This window comes from Clinocottus analis, unplaced genomic scaffold (assembly GCF_023055335.1).
Source record: "Clinocottus analis isolate CAN_PGR_092001 unplaced genomic scaffold, fCliAna1.0.p SCAF_21, whole genome shotgun sequence".
NCBI classification, from domain to species: Eukaryota; Metazoa; Chordata; class Actinopteri; order Perciformes; family Cottidae; genus Clinocottus; species Clinocottus analis.
In genome coordinates, this window is record NW_027175943.1 from 9,284,268 (window position 1) to 9,303,916 (window position 19,649).

A 19,649-nucleotide genomic window follows, 5' to 3' on the forward strand; every position below is an offset into this window, starting at 1 on the left:
ATTTCCTTTTGAGTAACAAGAGAGATAACCTCCGAACAGAGAGCAAACTTTGACTGATAACAGTGGCACACTCATACTTTGATTGTTTTAATGAGTCAATGTATCCCCATCACATCAGGGTGGTGGTTGTGTCTCCGCAGCTGCCGTTATTATCAAGAGCAATTCTCTGATTTGCCCTCTTTTAAACGATACCTCACAACTCCTCTTGCCACAAGTCTTGTTCTTCGATGCATCTCTAAAGAAATCCTTTATTTCATTGCTGCAGGGTACCGTGGGAGTCCATTCAGAACATGGCCAGTCTGCACACTCTCAACCTGGACCATAACCTGATCGACCACATAGCAGAAGGAGTCTTTGGAGAGCTCTACAAGCTCGCGAGGCTGGACATGACCTCCAACCGGCTCCGGACTCTGCCTCCTGATCCACTATTTGCAAGGTAGCTCTCACGCTTCTAAAGTCATGCTTCTCTCAGACGGGGCTCGGGGAATATACGCTGTGGCAGACCACACTTCAGGCGTTGTGTACAATCTTTTGTCACCCCATTCACTATTCTGTTTGCTATCTAGTAAAGTAAGGACCCTGTGTTCTCATGCTATTGCCTTTTTTGTATTCAGATAGATAGATAGATAGGTAGGTAGGTAGGTAGGTAGGTAGGTAGGTAGATAGATAGATAGATAGATAGATAGATAGATAGATAGATAGATAGATAGATAGATAGATAGATAGATAGATAGATAGATAGATAGATAGATAGATAGAAGAAATCCACAAGGGCAAGTGGCTGCACGGTGAATAAATAAGGCCCTCACAGGTCTCTAGTGCCCACTTACTGGCTGGTCATACTGTACATTTTCAAAGGAGTAATGGCAAGTAATGGGGGAGGCAAAGTATAGAGTAGCTTGAAGGCTGATTCTTGAGTGAATATGTTGAAGCATGTTGTAAAAAACCCAGCATTTTATGATAATCAGGCCAGCTGTCAAAAAAAAGTTCCATGGATTTTTTTCACGGCCTCTGTTGGGTTTTTTTTCCAACTTTTTTTCCCCCCCACACAGCTCAATGCATTCAAACCTGATTGCCTCTCAAAGCAGCGTCTTAAGTGTGCCGTTCTTCAGTTAAGATTGCTTTCTGCTTCTCTCTCGATCATGTTTTTTCATTACAGCTCACGCTGACTGCGCTTCACGAGACACTGCCATCTAATTTGACCAATCCGTGCTTTTGTAGCCATAGAAAGTGCTGTACTGCAGCCTTGCACTTTACCAACAATGTGTCCTTGCCGAGAGAACTATACAGGTGTTTAAGTTATAGTACGGAAATACTGTATTACCGCCCCAGTCTTCAGTAACCGACACAGGAAGAATGCCTGTTTTCATCCTTGATGTTTGCAAATTTTTCCATTTTTAATTTGCACAGGCCAGATGCAAGCAGCTTATAACAGCATTGCTGCTTAGTATTGCTCCTGGGTAGGATTGGACCGCCTGTTGTGGACTATTTTCAAAATTGCTTGTTTCTCTCATTCTGAGCAGCAAGCTCTTGTAAACTTGCCAAATCCACAGACTCACTTTGTGGCAAAATTATTTCCTTTCCTTTAAACTCCCTCTTTGAAACCTACACAATTAAATAGCAATCAAGAAATACAACTGATGCAATTTTACAAATCAAGCGGAAAATGCCGAAGAAGCTGAATGTTGATTAAAATGTGAAGAAGATGTTTCTTCTATTCGGTCGGCAAACTGATTAACACTCTTACATTTTAAAGCATGTGGTAAGATACGCGGGGAGAGTTTGTTCAGAATAGATTAGCTTTGTAAAGAAGAAAGCCTTTCATTTCAACCGAATGCATCCAAATTTGTGAAAGTGAACTGATGGCCCTTTCTACTATCGTCTTCAGGTCCCAGACAGGTGCAATAAGTCCCACCCCCTACAACGCTGTCATAAGCCTCAATTTCGGTGGGAACCCGCTGCACTGCAATTGTGAACTGCTCTGGTTACGGAGGCTTATCCGCGGGGACGACATGGAGACGTGTGCCACTCCGCCTCACTTGGCTGCAAGGTGAACTTCATCTTTTGATCAATGCATTGTCTGTCTCACCTATTGAGTTGAACAACAAGTAAAAAGTTTTACAACCGTCAAATCTGATCTGTTTAATCGGTGAGGCATTCTCCAATGTCAGGGGAAGCAAAAGAATAGTTGCAAAATGAACATCGTACATCAATGCTTTCCAACCTTGTCTCAGGGCCAATCTGTCCTGCAAGCCTGAGCTTTTATCCTGTTTTAGCACACATCCAATTTAGGGCCTCGCATTGTTTGATATCTTAATTGGATCATCATGTGTGCGAGAACAGAGCTGAAGATAAAACGTTTTTTTTTTTTGTTAAACTCATAGAAAAAGGTAGGCCTCAAGGACTGAGTTTCAAAACAATGCCGTGCCGTACCTCACACGCTCCTTCCTGCGTCACTGTGCCAGAATATTCCGGTCTGAACCTGAAACCAACACCGTGGAGTGAAAACAAAGGATTCAGGAGGAAAATGAGCATCTGTCGCTGTCATCTGTCATCACTGTCACCATTAATTACTCTTTGCTCAGTCCTCCTTTGTGCGGAGTCGCACGGGAAATTGTACAGACTGTTGTGCGTTACCGAACTTCAACCTAAAGTTGGGAGACACAAGCGCATAGCTCTTTAGGTTAATGTAGCGCATTAATCTGCCAAACCAACCTCGGAGGAATAAAGCAAGACAGATTCCAGTACTTAGCCAAAAAGGTGACTCAGTGTGCCTGCCTTTCTCTCTCCCTCTCCTTGCCTCTCTCCCTCTCCATCCCTCTTTGTCTCTCAGATATTTCTGGTCGATTCCCGAGGAGGAGTTCACCTGTGAACCGCCTCTCATCACACGTCACACTCACAAGCTGTGGGTGCTGGAGGGCCAGCAGGCCACGCTAAAATGCCGTGCCATTGGCGACCCTGAGCCAGTCATCCACTGGGTTTCCCCAGACGACCGCATCGTTGCGAATTCGTCCCGAACCAGCTCCTTCAGCAATGGGACCTTGGATATCTTGGTAACAGTGGCCCGGGATGACGGGGCGTACACGTGTATTGCAATAAACGCAGCGGGTGAAGCGACGGCTACCGTGGACTTGAAAATAATCCCCCTGCCTCACCGGGGCGGAGCAGGTGGAAACACAGGGAATAACAACGCGAACCCCAAACACAACAGGAACGTGACCAATGGGATTTTACGGACCGATCCGGGCTCCTCGGATATCAGCACGGGGAAAAACGGAGGGATTAACAACGGCGCCGGACGCGGGGGAGAGGCGGAGGATGGGAGAAGAGCGGTCGAGGGCGAGGAGGACGACAGCGGCAGGGCCGACGAAGGGGAGAGGGCCGACGGAGGGAGCATGGAGGACGACGAGGGGGACGAGGAGGAAGCGAGGATGGTTGGAGTACAAAGCGTCACGTCAACCTCAGCTCAGGTCCGGTGGGATTTGGGGCTTTTGTCTACAGCTTACGTCGTCTGGATGTATCAGATACAGTACAACTGCACCGCCGACGAGACCCTTATCTACAGGTCAGTTCAACTTTTACTATTTCAATTTCCTCAATAGGAACCCATGTGGTGAAATGTCACTTTTACAGTCGCAGATACTTGCCAGTAGCTATCATCTTCTCCATGTTTGTTCATGTCATTTTCTTTCCTCACTGAAAAGATGGATAGAGCCTGTTTTTATGCAAAACTCCTAAAATATTTATCCATTACAGAATAAGACTTCTGTAGTGCACCTGTTCACCATGTCCATGAATAGGTGGATAGCTCCAGGAAAGGATGAATGGGGAGACACATAAATGGGTAGAGGGGAGTTAATAATGTATCTCCATCTCAGTATGACACTGAAAGCCAACAGGTGCATAGTCAGTGCACATTGGGGAGATAAAGGGGCTTTTGTGGGAGGGAGATCTTAAAAACAAAAATGACAGTTTGCCTAGGAACATGATCTCATCTAGTGAACAGTGTTCAGACACAGCAACGGCATTAAGGTACACGTCCGATAAATTACCAAAGGATCTTGATAGGACTTGTCCTTTTAAATTTGAAGCAATGTTTATACATCCAAAACCAAATCATTTTGCATTAAAGATGAGATCCCTTCACTGTCTACTCACCGTGCTCGCGGAATAAGAAAAACGTCAGGGGCTTCTAAGCCTTCACTGCTGGCCTAAACAGAATCCCAAAAGTATAGCTATTTTATAATGCAAGTGTGTTTCACAAATATACATGTATTATAATGATTTTCTCATTGCACAGCTTCTGTCTTGCTCTGTTGCGTTGCTTTCAGCCTTGAGCCTGCAGCACTGCTTTTCAGGGCAGCAAGCTTTCATCCAATCAGATTCTTTCTCTCCGGTGTGTCTACGGTAGCAAAGTTCAAGCAGACCTTTGCAGATTCAAGTACACTGAGAGTGGACGTTGTGGTTGATTGTGATGGTCTTTAACAAATAAGCTCTTGAGTTTGATAAGCTGGGTGGATACTTTGACGTGCAGGGCCCGCGAGGTAGCGTGGATGTATATGACTGGTGAGTTGCCAAGCATTCCCATTAACATGCCCTGTGATTGGTCAGTGGGCACAAAGCTACTAGAAACCTCTAGCTTTGACCTAGAACCAAAAAGCTAACTTGCTGATGGATTATGACTTGCTTGTGTACTGATTCATGACAACTTTGGCACAGAGGGTTAGGGAAATGTGGTGAGTGAAATACTGGCTGAGTAACTTTTTTTTTCCAATCTGCAGTTGTATTTAATCATACACAGCGCTGTTGGTATTGCTGCTGCAGGTGGCCAGCCGGGACTGGGGCCGAGCCTCTCGCCTCCACGGTGCAGCAGCTGCTGGAGATGTGTGTGTGCAGGATTTTAGTTTTGTTGGATTGTTTTGTTATTACTGAATGGGACTGGTTGTTTGGTGGTTATTTGTACAACGTGCATTGTTGTTGACCCGATGGGTTTGGGCTGGTCAAGTCGGTCAGCACAACGTCGTGAGGTGAGCAGCGTAATGAAACATTGCTCCACAGAATGGCCGTGCCTTTTTCTCTTGTCAAAGTGGTTAAAATAGCTCTGCAGGTCGGACGACACACCCCTTGTGACCTCCTCCGTGCCCGTAATAGTGAGATCGCGCTGTGTTTGCTCTCAGGCAGCAACCTGTAGATCCCAGCTGTAAAAACAGCTGATGGAGTGATTAGTTGTTTCAGCTGTAGAAACGCACAGAAGGTTGGAAATACACGGCCCGTCATTGAGTTCTTATCGGCACAAATTATTTAGGAGACCACTGCTACACCCCGTATTATGAATTTGGCAAAGCTGCCCCATCTTGGCTCACTGTTTCTATACACTGTGTGCGCTGTGAGCCAATTTGGAAGCAGTAGCTGCAGGCCTAGTGAAAAGACAGTACGACTGTATGTAGACACTTTGAACCGCCCCAAAAAAGGTAGGAGGCGAGACCAGTCAAAGCCCGGAGTTCCTTTTTAACAAACCTTTTCTGTAGTTTCAGTACTAGCACTGTCAAACAGAAACATGGGTTGAGACAGGTAGGAGGAACTGAGGAGTAAATGAGTCAGAGATCAGTGGATTAGAAAAGGGAGTCAGTGTGGCTTGGGTTGTAGCTACTTGGTGAACAATACCACTGTGCTGTTCCCATGAACAGGCTCTATTTACCAGTAAAAAGACTGATGAAACATTTATGTGTTGGGCAGGTTGCTGCAGCAAAGCAGCGGCTGAAACAGTGACAGTATGAGGGAATAACAGAAGGGGAGCAGCCGCTGGGGACTGACTGCCATCATGACATTATTTGTGTTTGTTTTTCATTCCGCAGTAATGCAGGAGCCGAATGTGGTTTCCCTCAGATAAGATGGTGTTTAGCTGTAAGTTGTATTGAGGAGGGGTGAAGGGAGCCAGCCGTATGACAGAAAGAGAACAGGGAAGACAGGCAGATGGAAAGATGATTGGAAATGTGAAAAACGGTGTGCGGGTGTAATCTGAAGGATTGCGTAAAATAGCAGCAAAGGGTGAATAGGGGGAGAGAAAAAAAGAAAGACAGATGAGGAGGAGGAACTAATATTTAGAGTGATGAATAGAGCCAGAAGGGAGGAATGAGCAAATTTTCAGGTGGGAATGAGGCCTTGGAGATTTCAGAAGGAAGGAAAAAAGGATTGAGGGAGAAGGAGAGGATAAGAGATGAGCTCTACCCAAATCACCTTGGGAGAGATTGAGATGAAAGAAGGATGGGTGTAAAGAGAAAGAATGACAGACAATAAGGGGGAGCGGAGAGAGGGGTGGGTTTAAATGACCCTCCAGGAAAAAGCAATGAGGCAAGGGTGGAAAGAGGGAGGGGAAGTATTTAAATCCATCCCTGAAATAGAGTGAGAGAGGAAATACACCTGGGTACGGAAGGAAGAGCAAGGAAGTGGGAGGAGCAATGGAGCCAATGGGAAAATAGCCTTGAGAAATTTCGGGATAAAAGAAAGAGAGGCGAGAAGGAATGGAGCCGGGGGCCGATGCGGCGAGGACGCGTCAAGCCGAAATGCCGTATCGAAGCAGACAAGTGCAGGTTCTGTGCGGTCCCATGACACATTTGTGGCAATTACACACGGAGAACTAATTACAAGATTGAATTGAATGAACCGAATGAGATCTCAGCTCCCTCGCTGATCAGCTGCATGAACTCCTCTACGGAAAATACTCTATTATTTCTCGTAACCTAACGTCCCGTAAAGGTGTCTCATAGAAGCAACACCTTTGAGGGAACATGGAGATTGATAAAAAGGAAGTATTGGATTGCTGTCAGTTATAATGTTACTTCAGAATCCCAGTTGCCCTGGCTGAACTGAACTCTTGCAAACCAAAAAAAAGGGAACACAGGTAAAAACGTCCTTCTCAAAAGGAAACAAACTTTAAAAGGCATAATGGAACGGCAGCATCGGTGGAGGCGAGGGCGCAGCTGTGCCGCGCGAGACAAAAAAAAAAGGCTGATAGACACAGAGACTCACACAGAAGCAAAATAGAGGGGAGATAAGCGTGAAAGACTGAGCCAAGGCAAAGCGGCGTCACAGGAGATATGCTGGAAGTCAGCGGGGAGGGAGTAAGCGATCTGAAGTTTGACTAAACCCTAAACAAATCACGCTGCCAAACAAAACAGAGGGAAGGGATAGCTGTCTCGAAGGAGCGATAGAGGAGTAGCGGCTATCTTAAAGGTGAAATTGAGATATAAATTTGAACGGATTGAAGAAGAGGAGAGAGAGAGAGGGGTTGAAAGAAGAGACGAGAAGTCTGAAGGCTTTGAGGGAGGAAGCAGGGATATCGGTCTCGGAGGACAGATAAAGAGGAAATGGAAGGGGGTGGGAGGGAGGAGCAGTATTTGAAAGGAAGCAAACCACACTGCAGTCAGGGATTTCCAGTATAGATTCTATCAGGCTATCAACGTGCCGGTGCCAGCCGCAATATGACTGCAGCTAGCGAGACCGAGGAGTCGACCAAAGGGAGTCCGGCATGTGAATTCAAAAGGAGAAGAATGAGAGTGAGATTTCATGCTTTCTATCGGGGCTTTGTGTTGATATTTTGTTGTTGTCATTGTTGCTGTTGCTTTATGTTCGTGAAGAAGAAGAACAAGAAGAAAAAAAGCCCAGCTGAGTTGAGCTGAGGAAGGGGGACAGATCGAGACAGAAACAGAAGAAAGCCGAGAGGATTTAAGAAAGAAAAGCACGGAAAGATATGGGGAAGGTATATACCTACATTTATATTACAGAAAAGTAGAGTCCATGGGGCGGCTGCCAGAATTAATCGCCTTTATTGAAAGGTCAGTCACATGCTGTACAACACTAGCCTCCATTTCAGCGCGGCTTGTCTAATTCTCCTGGCATCTGTGTGACACTGCCAGGTGGGATGTCGTCCATGTGGCGTCCGCTGGGCACCCTTCGCTCCCGCGACACCTTCAACTGAGCCGGCTCTCCTGGAGCTGTGCCACAATGTGACAGTGCCACACTTTTGATTGCATCGCCAGGAAATGCACTTAATGGCGGATTCATGTTTGGATATAAAAAAAATGTAAAAAAAAGGGGCCGACAATGCAAAATACAATAAAAACAACCAAAGGATTTACCACGGTGGCTGGTTGAATGTGGGCAATTATTGAATTGGCACGCGTAGCTTCGCCCACACATGGGTACAGCCTACCTGAAGGACAAAGAACAGGAGAAAGAATGTCCCGTCATGTTAATGAGGCAAGCGTTTGCGACCTCTGGTACCATCTGTTCGGAAATTCGGTGTCTCCTTTTTAGCAAGATTTCTAGTTGCCGAGCAGCAATATTGAGGATTTAGAGGAAGAGTTCGGTTGTGAACCAGCAGAGAACATACAGAGTTCACACAATCCGATAGGCCGAACACACAAAGATAAACAACACATCGAGCCTGGAGTAAATAATGCGTAATACCGCTCAAAGCTTTGCATCAATATGATCTGTGTAACTGGGAGAGTCTGACATACATTATTCTCTGAACTACATAAGAGGCAGTCTGTGCCTTTCCATTGTGCGATCAACCTTTTACAAGAATTGTCAATTTGTTGACAATACATTATGAATCACTGGCACATAAGGCATGTCGGCGTGTCGGCATGTACGACGTTTATAAATGTCGGAGCCAAAAGTTTCTCGTTCGGTTCAAGAGTGTTTTAAGTGTAAAAGGCACGAGTGTAAGGGGCTTTGACAATCTTCACAATTCCTGCCCCGAGCACCACAGGACCAATCGTCCAACTGGGCACTCAATGTGCCAAGTTTGACGCACAATTTAATGGGAACAGAAAGAATCACACGGACGGAGAGAGGAGGGAGGGAGCGAAAACCATGCAGGGTTTGGGAAATAATGAGAATAATGAGAGTAAAAGCCTCAGGAAAAAAGGGATGCACGGTTCAAAATGACACCAGGAGTTTGACAGCCATTGGAAAGGAGCATGCTGGGATCCAGACAGATGAGAACATTGTTAACGAGCCTACAAAGGGAGAGGGGAATGAAAATATGTAAGACCTGGAAATTGCAAAGTGAATGGCAATACCAATCATTTGCTGACGCTAATTACGCGGCGTGTTCGACTAATATTTCAAACGGAATGCAGATCTGGTGTCTGAATATATTTCAAGAACGCGCAGAGACGCGCTGCACTAAACGATACGGTGTACTGCATAAAGTAGATTCCTCATCTGGAGGAATCAAACATCCAGAGATGCTTTGAGTTTCAATCGTGTTGCAAATGGCTCTTTATATTGCACAATATGATATTGCTGAGGAAACTAATACCAGGATCCTATTTTAGCCCTCTTACGTGCCTGGTAACCATTACAAGACATCATACGAGAAAGAAGATAAGTGCATCTGCAGAGGCTGGGAAGGGAAAGGATGTAAGGAGAGATCTAACAGTGGGGCATCATGGAGGCACACAGAGACAAAGATGAAGAAAGAGGGGTAAAGGAAGAGAGATAAAGTACAGCCATGAAGATGGAGGCGAGGATAGGGGAGGGACAGAATGGGGTTGAGAGTTATACCCCAAGGGGAAGATGTAATTAAGTGTTAAACCACTGTGTCAATACACGCGTCAACTCAAATCACAGGCAGAGGAGGGAAGGCAAAGAGAAATGGGCCGCACTCAATACATATGTCAACTTATATTATACGTTAGGGGACAGAGGAAGACAGGGAGATGCTACCTTTGATTATGTTAGAAATAAGGGACATGGAGAAATACTGGGGGATTTGTGAGAAAAAGGAGTTCATAAAAAAAAAGAGAAGAAAAACAGAGAAAATGCGCGGGAGCGAGAGAGAAAACAAGGGAATAAGGCGACGGGGGAAAATCAGGCCAAATGAGGGAGAAGGATAGATTAAGGAGAGTGAAAATACAGAAGGAGGGATGAAACAAAATCCAGGAAGGGGGGGAGAAAGAGAGAGATTGGCAGAAAGACAGATCAAGGAAAACGGAAGAGAAGATCAGACAAAATTGAAGGAGACGGCCGATGAGACGGTAAACAGTCCGAGGAATCAAGACCAAAAATAGGAGAAAGGGTTAGTGAACAAAAGACATGACATGGGAGAAAAAGGAAATGAGGGCAGTATAGATGTCAGCCAGAAGAGGAGATAATTGCTTTGTTGTTCCTCCTCGTCTTTCATGCCCTCTCTCTCTCCCTCCATCTCTCTCTCTCTCTCTCTCTCTGTCCCCTCTGTCTCTCTTGCTCTCCGTGTCAATTCTTGTCTGGTGTCAGACCACCAGAATTGGTAACTTGGAGAAGAAAAAAAAAATTGAGAGTGACGAAATGAGACAACGAGAGAAGGAAAGAAGAGGAAGAAAAGGATGTGGAAAAGAGGACACGATTCTACCACTCCTTTATGCCCCTGCTATCTCTCTTTTCTTCCCTCTCCCGGGTACTAATAATTACTCGTTTCTGTGTCACCAGCTTGAACAAAGCACTCCCTTGTCTCCCCCTTTCTCCCTGCATCTGTGTGTGTGTGTGTGTGTGTGCGTGTGTGTGTGCGTGTGTGTGTGCGTGTGTGTGTGCGTGCCTCTGCAGGCTTTAACCATGACTCGGTGTGCGAGGTTATGGAGCACAACGCCAGTGTCTGCAAATACAGGGGCAGCAATGGGAACAACAGCTCTGCCTCTTCGACTTAACCGTTCAATCAATTCATTTTATTCCAGAGCAGTAGTCCACGTCATGAAGGGAGCACTTTATATTCATGAACATATCGCTATCAAGAGCACAGAGGATTTAGGGGGAATATTATTCCATGTGTCCACAACGCGTGCGGCGCACCACAGCGCTGCGCACTCGCATGCACATGTGACAACGGGGATGTAAACACAGTTAAAAATGCATAATGCAGCGAGTGGGAGAGAATCAGCATATCAAAGATGCATGTGTTTGTCGATGCCATGTTTATTTCAGCGAATAGAGGTGATTCAGGATCTCATAAGGGAGGGAGAGGCGGCCGGGGACAGGAGGTGAGGGAGGGAGGATGAGGAACAGAAGATGGAGAGGTGACAGTGATGAAGGAAGCAAGGGGAAGGGGAGGCGGCAGGAGGAGCACAGGTAGCTAAGGAAGAAATGTTTGAGAGGAAGATGAGAAAGAGTGACCTTGGATACTAAATAATGGTACATGGCTACAGCTGTGGCTAATAGAGCCATAATACAGTGAGTGCAGAAAGGAGAGAGGCTCGGGGGGTCAGGTGGAGCCCAGTGGGGGATTTGCAGCGAGCAAAGCTGATTGGCTGCAGAACTACAGCGGAGGTAAAAGACACAGAGAGAAAGAACGAGAGCGAGAGACACAGAGAGAAAGAAAGAGAGCGAGAGACACAGAGAGAAAGAAGGTGCCGAGGGAACGCACACAACTAAAAATGTAAGGTGCCAAGAAAGAGCTTGGAAATGGAGCAAAAAAAAGGAGTGCACCGACTGCAGATTTAGGGTGGAGGGAAAGACAGGATGGGCGATTACAAAGCAATGAAAAGGGCAGAGGATATGGAGGGATAAGAGTGAGGGACTGATCAGCGAAAATGGGGAAATCTGTTGATAAAAGATGGATGGAGGAAGAATAAGGAGGATAGATTGACGGAAGGAGGATCGAAGAGGTGCTGAAAAGACGGCTAGAGGGAAGGATGGAAGATACAGTGAATGAAAGAATGGGTTTTAATGGCAGGATTTAAAAAAAATGACGTGTGTGTGTCACCAGTTTAGAATACATACAGTAGGATTGACTAGGGGTGGTCATTATATATATCAATATTCAAATCATATTGTGATACAATACTAGACATCGTCTGTATATCGTAATATGTCTTTTCCTGGTTTTAAAGGGTGCATAATTTAAGCTTTTTTTTGCCTTTACCCACTTACTCATATATACACAAAACTGAAGATTATATTTTTTTTTTTTTAAAAAGCACATTATACTTTGTTGGCAACCCAACACTATCAGCGTTGAGGTATTTAGTGAAAAACATATTGATATTGGATTTTCTCTATATTGCCTGGCCGGGTATAGACAGCAAAGGACACATTGGAGTCCACATGTACAGGCCAATTCATTTGGTGCAGTACAGGATTCATAACGCGACCATATATCAGGAAGTCGAAAGGGAATCAGCGCGAATATTGCTTGCATAAGGCTTTGGCAATTCAGTTTCTGTTCCAGCACTGAATCCAATAAAGCATGCAACAGTATATCGGTGCTATTAATCAAACTGAGACACCGGGTGTCATGGGTAAAGAGGTGGAAAGAAAGAAAAAAGACATGAGGAACCGGCGCAGGTCAACGCGACGGTGATTCAGAACTCATCGCAACGCAACCTTTGTCACAGGAAGTGCACGAGTCCCCACAGTGATGGCCGAGTGTCTCCACAAGACGGGTCCTATCAATTATACACAGACACATAAAGGCTCTGGGTGAACTGACACCCGGCCCTTTGCATAAGCCCATAATACGACCGGGGCTTTTATTCAGAGGCAGTGTTGGAGGGGCTGCGTCTTGCATATTTCATGGGGGAAATCTGATTGAGGACCAACTGCTTTAGTACTAGGGGCCTTTACAGGGGCAATTCAATATCTCCCTCGTGTGATTGATTGCCCAAGACAGGCTTTTTTTTTTTTTTAGGAGGGAGGGGGGTTCATTCCCAAGATATTTTATTATAATACTTTGGTTTGATTACGCTTTTCATAAAAATGTCCATTTTTGCTACTTTCTTTTCCAATTTTCAGTTATTGCTCTGAAGTTTCGGGCCTTGAAAAACAGTTCTTTGAGTGAAGACATTAATTGAAGGAGACTTAGTCAACTATGTTTCAGTATGGTAAGAAGGGATAGCAGCATTCCCAGTAGTTTTTATTTGGAGTTTGCTTTCATCTAATGAGAAGTTTTAATGTTAGTGTTTACTCTTCTTACACAAAGAGCTGACCAAAAGGCTCTGAAGTTCATTTAGGAAAGCAGTCATGAAAAAAAAAGTGTGTTTGAATGTGTAAATATTGCAGGAGGAGATGTTTGCTTTGTACTGTTGAGCCAGCCTTTGCCACACACAGCTCCTACCATTGCTCCAGCGCTCAGAATGAGTTGGTATTGCCTATTTGTGACAGTGTTAGGAAGCACTCTAAGGCCACCCAATGACCACCCAATGACCACTAGATGAAGTTGATATTAATGAGAACACCTTATGCGTCCATGCATGTATTGGTACACTGTAATTCCATATCAATAATCAGCATTCTGATGGAAATTAGGAGTTTGGATGTATTTCTGTGCCAGTGCTTGCTATTTAAATCATTCCAGGAGTTTTCGCTAAGGCAGCACAAGTAAGTCTCCAAAGAAAAGACAAATCCCGTTTAATCCTACATCATACCTGTGAAACAGTTGAAATGCTGCTGCATTTGTTCAGAAAATTTCAATTTCGTTCACATTTAAGCCTCGGGAAGTCCGTGAAAATCAGTGATCAATATGCCTACTTGGCTGTGCCGCAACCCAAATCCACGGGCCTGCCCCCGGGATCGCCTCGAGTACACTGCCTCTTTTGTTTCCCAGATAATTTTGCATTAATAAAAAAAAACAAAAAAAACATCCCATTATTTCTTCAGCGTTACTTGCCGAATTCAAAGCGAAAGAAGGAGAAGACACAAGTGGGCTGAGTTGTTGTCGTCCTTGGTCTCTTTACTTTAATCGCATTTTAAACCGATTAAGGTTAGGGACCTTCTGTAGAGGCTCCCCTGGTGCATGAGTCACACTCGATGGCATTTATAGGATGTAGCTCAAGACTGAAGGGAGCCGGAACGGTTAGCAACAGAAGATACAAATAAGCCCTTTGATGTAGCGAGAAGAGGGAGGGGAGAAAACGGAGAACAACAACCAAAAAGAAACCACTGACAAAATATGTAATGGTGGCGACACAACAAACGCACCAACACACACTTGCCCACACACACCAGGATTGAACGGCAGAGGGCAAAGTCATACCCATCACTTACAGACACTTGAGTTGTGCTACAGTCTCCCACACACACTTCACCCTCGCGTCACATACACAAACCCACTGACATGAAAACACACATCGAAGTTACGTCACACACACACACACACACACACACACACACACACACACACACACACACACAAAAAGAAGCCTGCCCCCCTTCAATTCCCATCACCACCACTCGCTATTGTTCCCCCTCTTTCTCCGTCACTCCATTGTTCACCTCTCCCCTGTTGGTTGGATGGAACTGCTGCTCGAACACTTGAGGACACAATCAAAGCGCTGCTCTCTTTATTATCCCACGCGAGCGCTCGCTCGTTACGGGGCGACAACACATTTGCAGTCACAATACAACAAATTACACCTTCACTTGCGATGACAATACACGTCGACACATTCGTCCACTTCTGATCAAAAGAGTAATCCTGGCCCTGACCGGCACAACCTGAAATAGTCTGTTTAAAAAAAATAAATATGTTTCCCCCCAAATGTAAGGTCTCACAAAATGGCTCGACGTTTGCTTCTCGCAAGGATTCAAGTATGCGCACGCACGCACACACAAACCCACACACCCCAGCACTCGGAATGAGAAGACAGAGTTCTCTTTTCATGTTCCCTGGGCGCACTCTCCATCAATAGCCTCATTTTCTCTCTCTCTCTCTCTTTCTCCCCGCTTCCTGCAGTATCCTCTCCTGCGCTGTTTCTAGCCATCCCTTCAGCCCTCCTTTCTTCTGCCTCTTTTCCAATATTCAACCCTTCCTCCTTAGTTCTGCAGTTGATTAGACTATTCAGACTAGGCTTCAGTTAATACAGATTCTTTCCATTTTGCTGCACACTAAGGACAGGAGGCTGTGTTCATTGAACTGACCTTTACTTTCTTGTCTTTTATCTTTAGAATTCTACCGTCGACCAGTGACCGCTTCCTGTTGAAGAACTTGGTTGCCGGCGTGGACTATAACCTGTGTGTGCTGGCCATTTTTGATGACACCATCACATCGTTGGCGGCGACAAAGGTGCTGGGCTGCGCCACGTTCTCCACCAAGGATGTTTACCCAGCTTGCCGCTCTCTCCAGGCCCATTTCCTGGGCGGGACCCTCACCATATTGGTTGGCGGCGTCGTGGTCGTCACCTTACTCGTGTTCACTGTGGCGCTCATGGTTCGCCATCGTGTTTGCAATCACGGCGACCACATGATATGTCACAACGGCAACACTGAGGCGGGAGGCGGGGCCTGCTGTCAGAGTGGAGGGGGCGGGGATAAAGGGGGAAATGGCAGCGGGTGCTACCAATCAAATGGCGCTGGGGACATGATGATGGTGGTCCTGCCCAACGGCCTGTCGTCCAAGAGAGGAGGGGAGAAGGAAACGGACAAAGACAAGGACAAGGAGAAGGATGAAGCCGATCCTGCTTCCTCTTTGCCTCCGAAACTCCCTCCAAAGCCTAGGCCCAAGCCTAAAGTCAACCTGGAGCAGTTTCTTTCAGCTGGGGGGGTCGTTTCCACAACGACAGGCGCCGGATGCGAGATGGCATTAGTTGTGAGGCAAAGAAAGTTGGAGAAGATGTTTCCATACGCTCCTGAAAGTGACAGAACTCCCCTCTACTACACCCCTTCATCCACCCTACCCCGCCAGTCACACTCCCGCCCGAGACCCCGTCTGGAGCGAGAACTGACCAACCGCGCCAGTTTCTCTCTGGCAGCACCCCTGGGTGACCCGGAGCTGCTGGACTGGAGAATCACCTCCCGAGGAAGGGACAGGTGGAACTCCTCGCAGGCCTATCAGAGACCTCTATCCCCTCAAAGCCCTGCTAGCAAGACCGTTAGTAAACGGCGGCACTCGCTGGATATGGGCTCCTCTGTCGCCCTCGCGACCGACGCAGCCACCACTGTCGCCAAGCGCTACGGCGCCGTCAATTACGCCAAGCGGCTGAGCGTGATCTGGACGAGGCGGAGCCAGTCCCTCCACGGGATGCTGGTGCAGTGCGCCTCGACGACGAGCACGACGTCTTCGACGACCAGCGACGAGGATAGCGCCTTCGGGCCGCGCTGCGAGTTCCAACGGGGATACATCCACGCCTACAACACCACCAACTCCAACTCCAACACCGGGATCAATACTGGGAAAGCGAGCAGTGTCAAAGACAGGGGGAGGCAAACGGGGAAGGACGGAAGGAGTGCTGAGGAACTGGAGGAAAGTGTTGTGTAGGTGGTTGTGGAATGTCATGATAAAAGAAAATAATAGGTTAAGAGGGATTAACGGTCTGTGAGACACTCTGAATGGGATCTTGATTGGAGGGGGGGACAAAGAGGAGGGATCATGGGTGAAATTGAGGGAGCGGGACACGTAAGATGAAGTGAGGAGCGGAAGATGAGGAGGGGAAGGTTGTGAGTTTAGATGAAGGGAGACGAGTAATATGAAGTCTCTCGTGTGAGCCTCTTGATTTGCCGTGGGAGAAGTTAAAAGGGAGAGCGGGAAGTGTACCTGGAGTTCAGGTAAAGACTTTTTAAGAGGCTATTTTAAGCTGATCTGAAGATTGATGATTGAGAAAAATAAGTGGGAAGAGAGATGTGACGAGGGAAAATAAAAAATAAAAAAAAACGATAGTGGGAGAAACAGAACGGCTGAGCGTGTTAAAACGGTCTTTTATTACTAAAGGCTGAGCTCAAGCTGTATCATTAAAAATGAAGTGATACAAGATAGAAAGAAAGCGGGAACACACAAACAAATCTCAAAGAAATGGAGACAAAGAGAGTGACAGATGTAGGAACAGACAATGTGAGTGATATATATATATAAATAAATATATATATATAGTCACAGAGGGAGAGGCATAATCAAACAAAGGAACGCATCAATTGAGCAACAGAACAAAGGTTAGATAGCAGCGACAGAGTTGGCGTGAGCTCAGCGTGGATCTCAGTAAAGCCGATACACTAATAGAAACACACTCTTGCTAACACCGACTCTCCAGAGCTTCAGCCCCCACAACACCATGAGGGTTTACACTGGATCAAAAGCAACAACACAACCGGTCATGAGGGGGAAAAAATGCTCCTCTGACAAAACAAACTAAAGAACAACAGTTAAAAAGAGATTTGGGACGGCGGCGCCCTGCTTTGTCATGTTGTGTTTTTGATTCCAACACTGGCGGCCATTTTGAAACTCTTTTCCAAAATACAATGATCGTGACTTTTATGTGTCCTCTGTGGCCGGGCAATGATTTTTTGGCTTGCCGTGCTTGCGGATTATGGGAGCATAAATACAGAGCCGGGGTGCATTGGACATGATCAATCGATACTGGCTGGAAAAAGCGTGTGCAGCACAGACATTATTAAAAGAAAGACATTGGGATTACAATGGAGTCGATATGGATTACAAAGTGGAGGAGACGGGGGCGCATGATGGAACATCTGCTCGTGTGCATTTCTGAGAGACAAGATCGTATTGGATGTCGGATAATAATGGACCAAACAAATGAACCATGCTAATGGGTGCATAAGTATGCATGCATTGACGGATCAGGGATAGGATGTGTGTACGTGTGCCTGTGTGTGTGTGTGTGTGTGTGTGTGTTAGTGTGCGCACATGTATATGAATGTTTGTGAGGGGGGAATCCAGTCAACCAGACTCCATTTGTGTTTGAAAAATGTTTAGCGCTTTCTGGTAATGCTGTGAACGAAATATATGTTTAAAAAATAAATAAAAAAATATTGTGAGGGAAGAGCAAAATGTTTGAAGACGTTTTTATCAAAATCGGAATAAATCACTATTTCCAGATATGTAGCATGGTCAGAAAGCGGCAAACGTTCAGGGGGGGTTGGTTGGTTTAAACTTAATTTTTGTGACTTCAGACTCCATTGTGCCACATGGATTCACTTTAAATCCAAACAGTGAATGTTTTCAGAAAGGAAGCAGATTTTAAAAAAAAAAAGTGAAATGACAGAAGCACCATGGAAGCCACTCATGATAGAAACTGTTCTTCAAGACTTTGTACCACTCATTATGGGACGACTGATTCAATGGCACAGACTACAGAGACTCCTAAAAATGTCTATCAAAGAGAATATACGAAAAGAGAATACTCGAAAGTACATATATATATAGTATATATATAAAACAATGTTACTTGTCGCACCATGTGTTTCTGTTTTTCAAAAGTTTTCTGGGGAATGATGTTAGGATCCAAAACAAGAAAATGTGTGATTTTTTTTGTTTTAGACAAATAAATCTTCCAGATTTGAACAACAACAAAAAAAGTTGATTATAACAAGACAGAAAAAAAAAATCCATCGAAGAAGCACACACAGCACAAAACACAAACTGGCAAGCACAAACACACAAAAACACAGACACACACACATACACACACACACACACAGATGCCTATAAAATAGAGCCAACTACATAGTTAATAATAATAATAATAATGACTTTTTAACCATTACTGTTGTTTCCTTTCTGTTTTGATTTCATTTTGCCAAAGTCAATATTGTTCTCTGGACTTGATATACATAATAAAAATGACATGTATGAAATGGAGATGGACTCATTACCACGAGGGAGTATCATGTGTGTGTTCACGGACGACCTTTACATGCACATTATGCATACTGTGCGTGTGTGGAGGGAATCATCCGGATCACATTATGTGACTGAGTCACTGCAGTTTAGTTCATCAGTAAGTGCCTCAACTAGATTTGAATTAAGACAGTTGAGTGCTATTTAAATCAGTAATCTACTGCTTTACTTGGAGATAGAGATATATATATATATATATATATATATATATATATATGAGCATAAAAACAGCTAGCTCCCTGGTTTTGCTTGAATTTGGAAAGAAAAGTGAAGATGACTCAAACGTGATGAAAACGTTTTGAGCTCAAGGCAAACGTGTGACTCAAAGAAGCTTCCGTGTGCATCTATGTGGAGGAAATTAAGTTGTTTACTTGTCAGTCAGTGGAGTTGATTAGAAGGTGAGGGTGAAGTGAACCCCCTTGAGGTAATTAAACACAGAAAAGATGGTTGAGGAAAAGAAGAAAAACAGAGGATATAGGAGAAACAAACTGAGAAAAAGGGGGCGATCAATAGTTCCAGGGGAACAGATGGAAACGCGGTGAGAAAGACAAAAAGGCGTGAGTAAACAAAAGACTAAAAACAGAACAGATTTGATATGACACACGGAATAGGAAAGCGAGCTGAAGTGACAACAAACAGATTGAGGGAGAGCTGAAAGCTGCAGACTAATGGATCCTGATTGTGACGCTTTGTCATTCCCGACCATATCCGCTGATTTCCAATGTACAACATTGCAAGAGCCTTTCGCTGCCGCCTGCAGCAGTTAAACTCTAATCTCGCGGCAATCTGCAAATGAACGGAGCTAATTGCACTTCGAAAAACATAGATTTGCAGAAGGAGAGACAGCGGTACATTTGAAAACAGGAAAAAAAAAGTCGTCTATCGGTCGCAACAGGGCAAATGTGGCAGCCCAGCCACGTCAACTGTGTACTGGGGGATTCCTCTGGTTTATATTACCAGAAATGTAATCCCACCAGCATTTTTGACTGTGGTTCCCATTCCAGTGGGTGCAGCACGGGGAGGTGTCCCGGAGCCAGGGAAC

At 45.3% G+C, this 19,649-nt stretch overlaps 2 protein-coding genes across 4 annotated transcripts in view; one reads left to right on the forward strand and one right to left on the reverse strand.

The window, feature by feature from the left end:
* LOC137791958 (leucine-rich repeat and fibronectin type-III domain-containing protein 4) overlaps nt 1-18,525 on the forward strand; it is a 39,062-nt gene extending 20,537 nt beyond the window's left edge. For all 3 annotated transcript variants that reach the window (XM_068587176.1, XM_068587177.1, XM_068587178.1), the window contains 4 exons: nt 266-436; nt 1,889-2,050; nt 2,834-3,565; nt 14,926-18,525. In XM_068587176.1, the coding sequence (XP_068443277.1) occupies nt 266-436; nt 1,889-2,050; nt 2,834-3,565; nt 14,926-16,234 (2,374 nt within the window). In that variant the 3' untranslated portion in view covers nt 16,235-18,525. The remainder of the gene's footprint in view (nt 1-265; nt 437-1,888; nt 2,051-2,833; nt 3,566-14,925) is intronic.
* Nucleotides 1-19,649, reverse strand: part of pcxb (pyruvate carboxylase b) — a 253,655-nt gene that overhangs the window by 94,560 nt on the left and 139,446 nt on the right. The gene's annotated exons all lie outside the window — the stretch shown is intronic.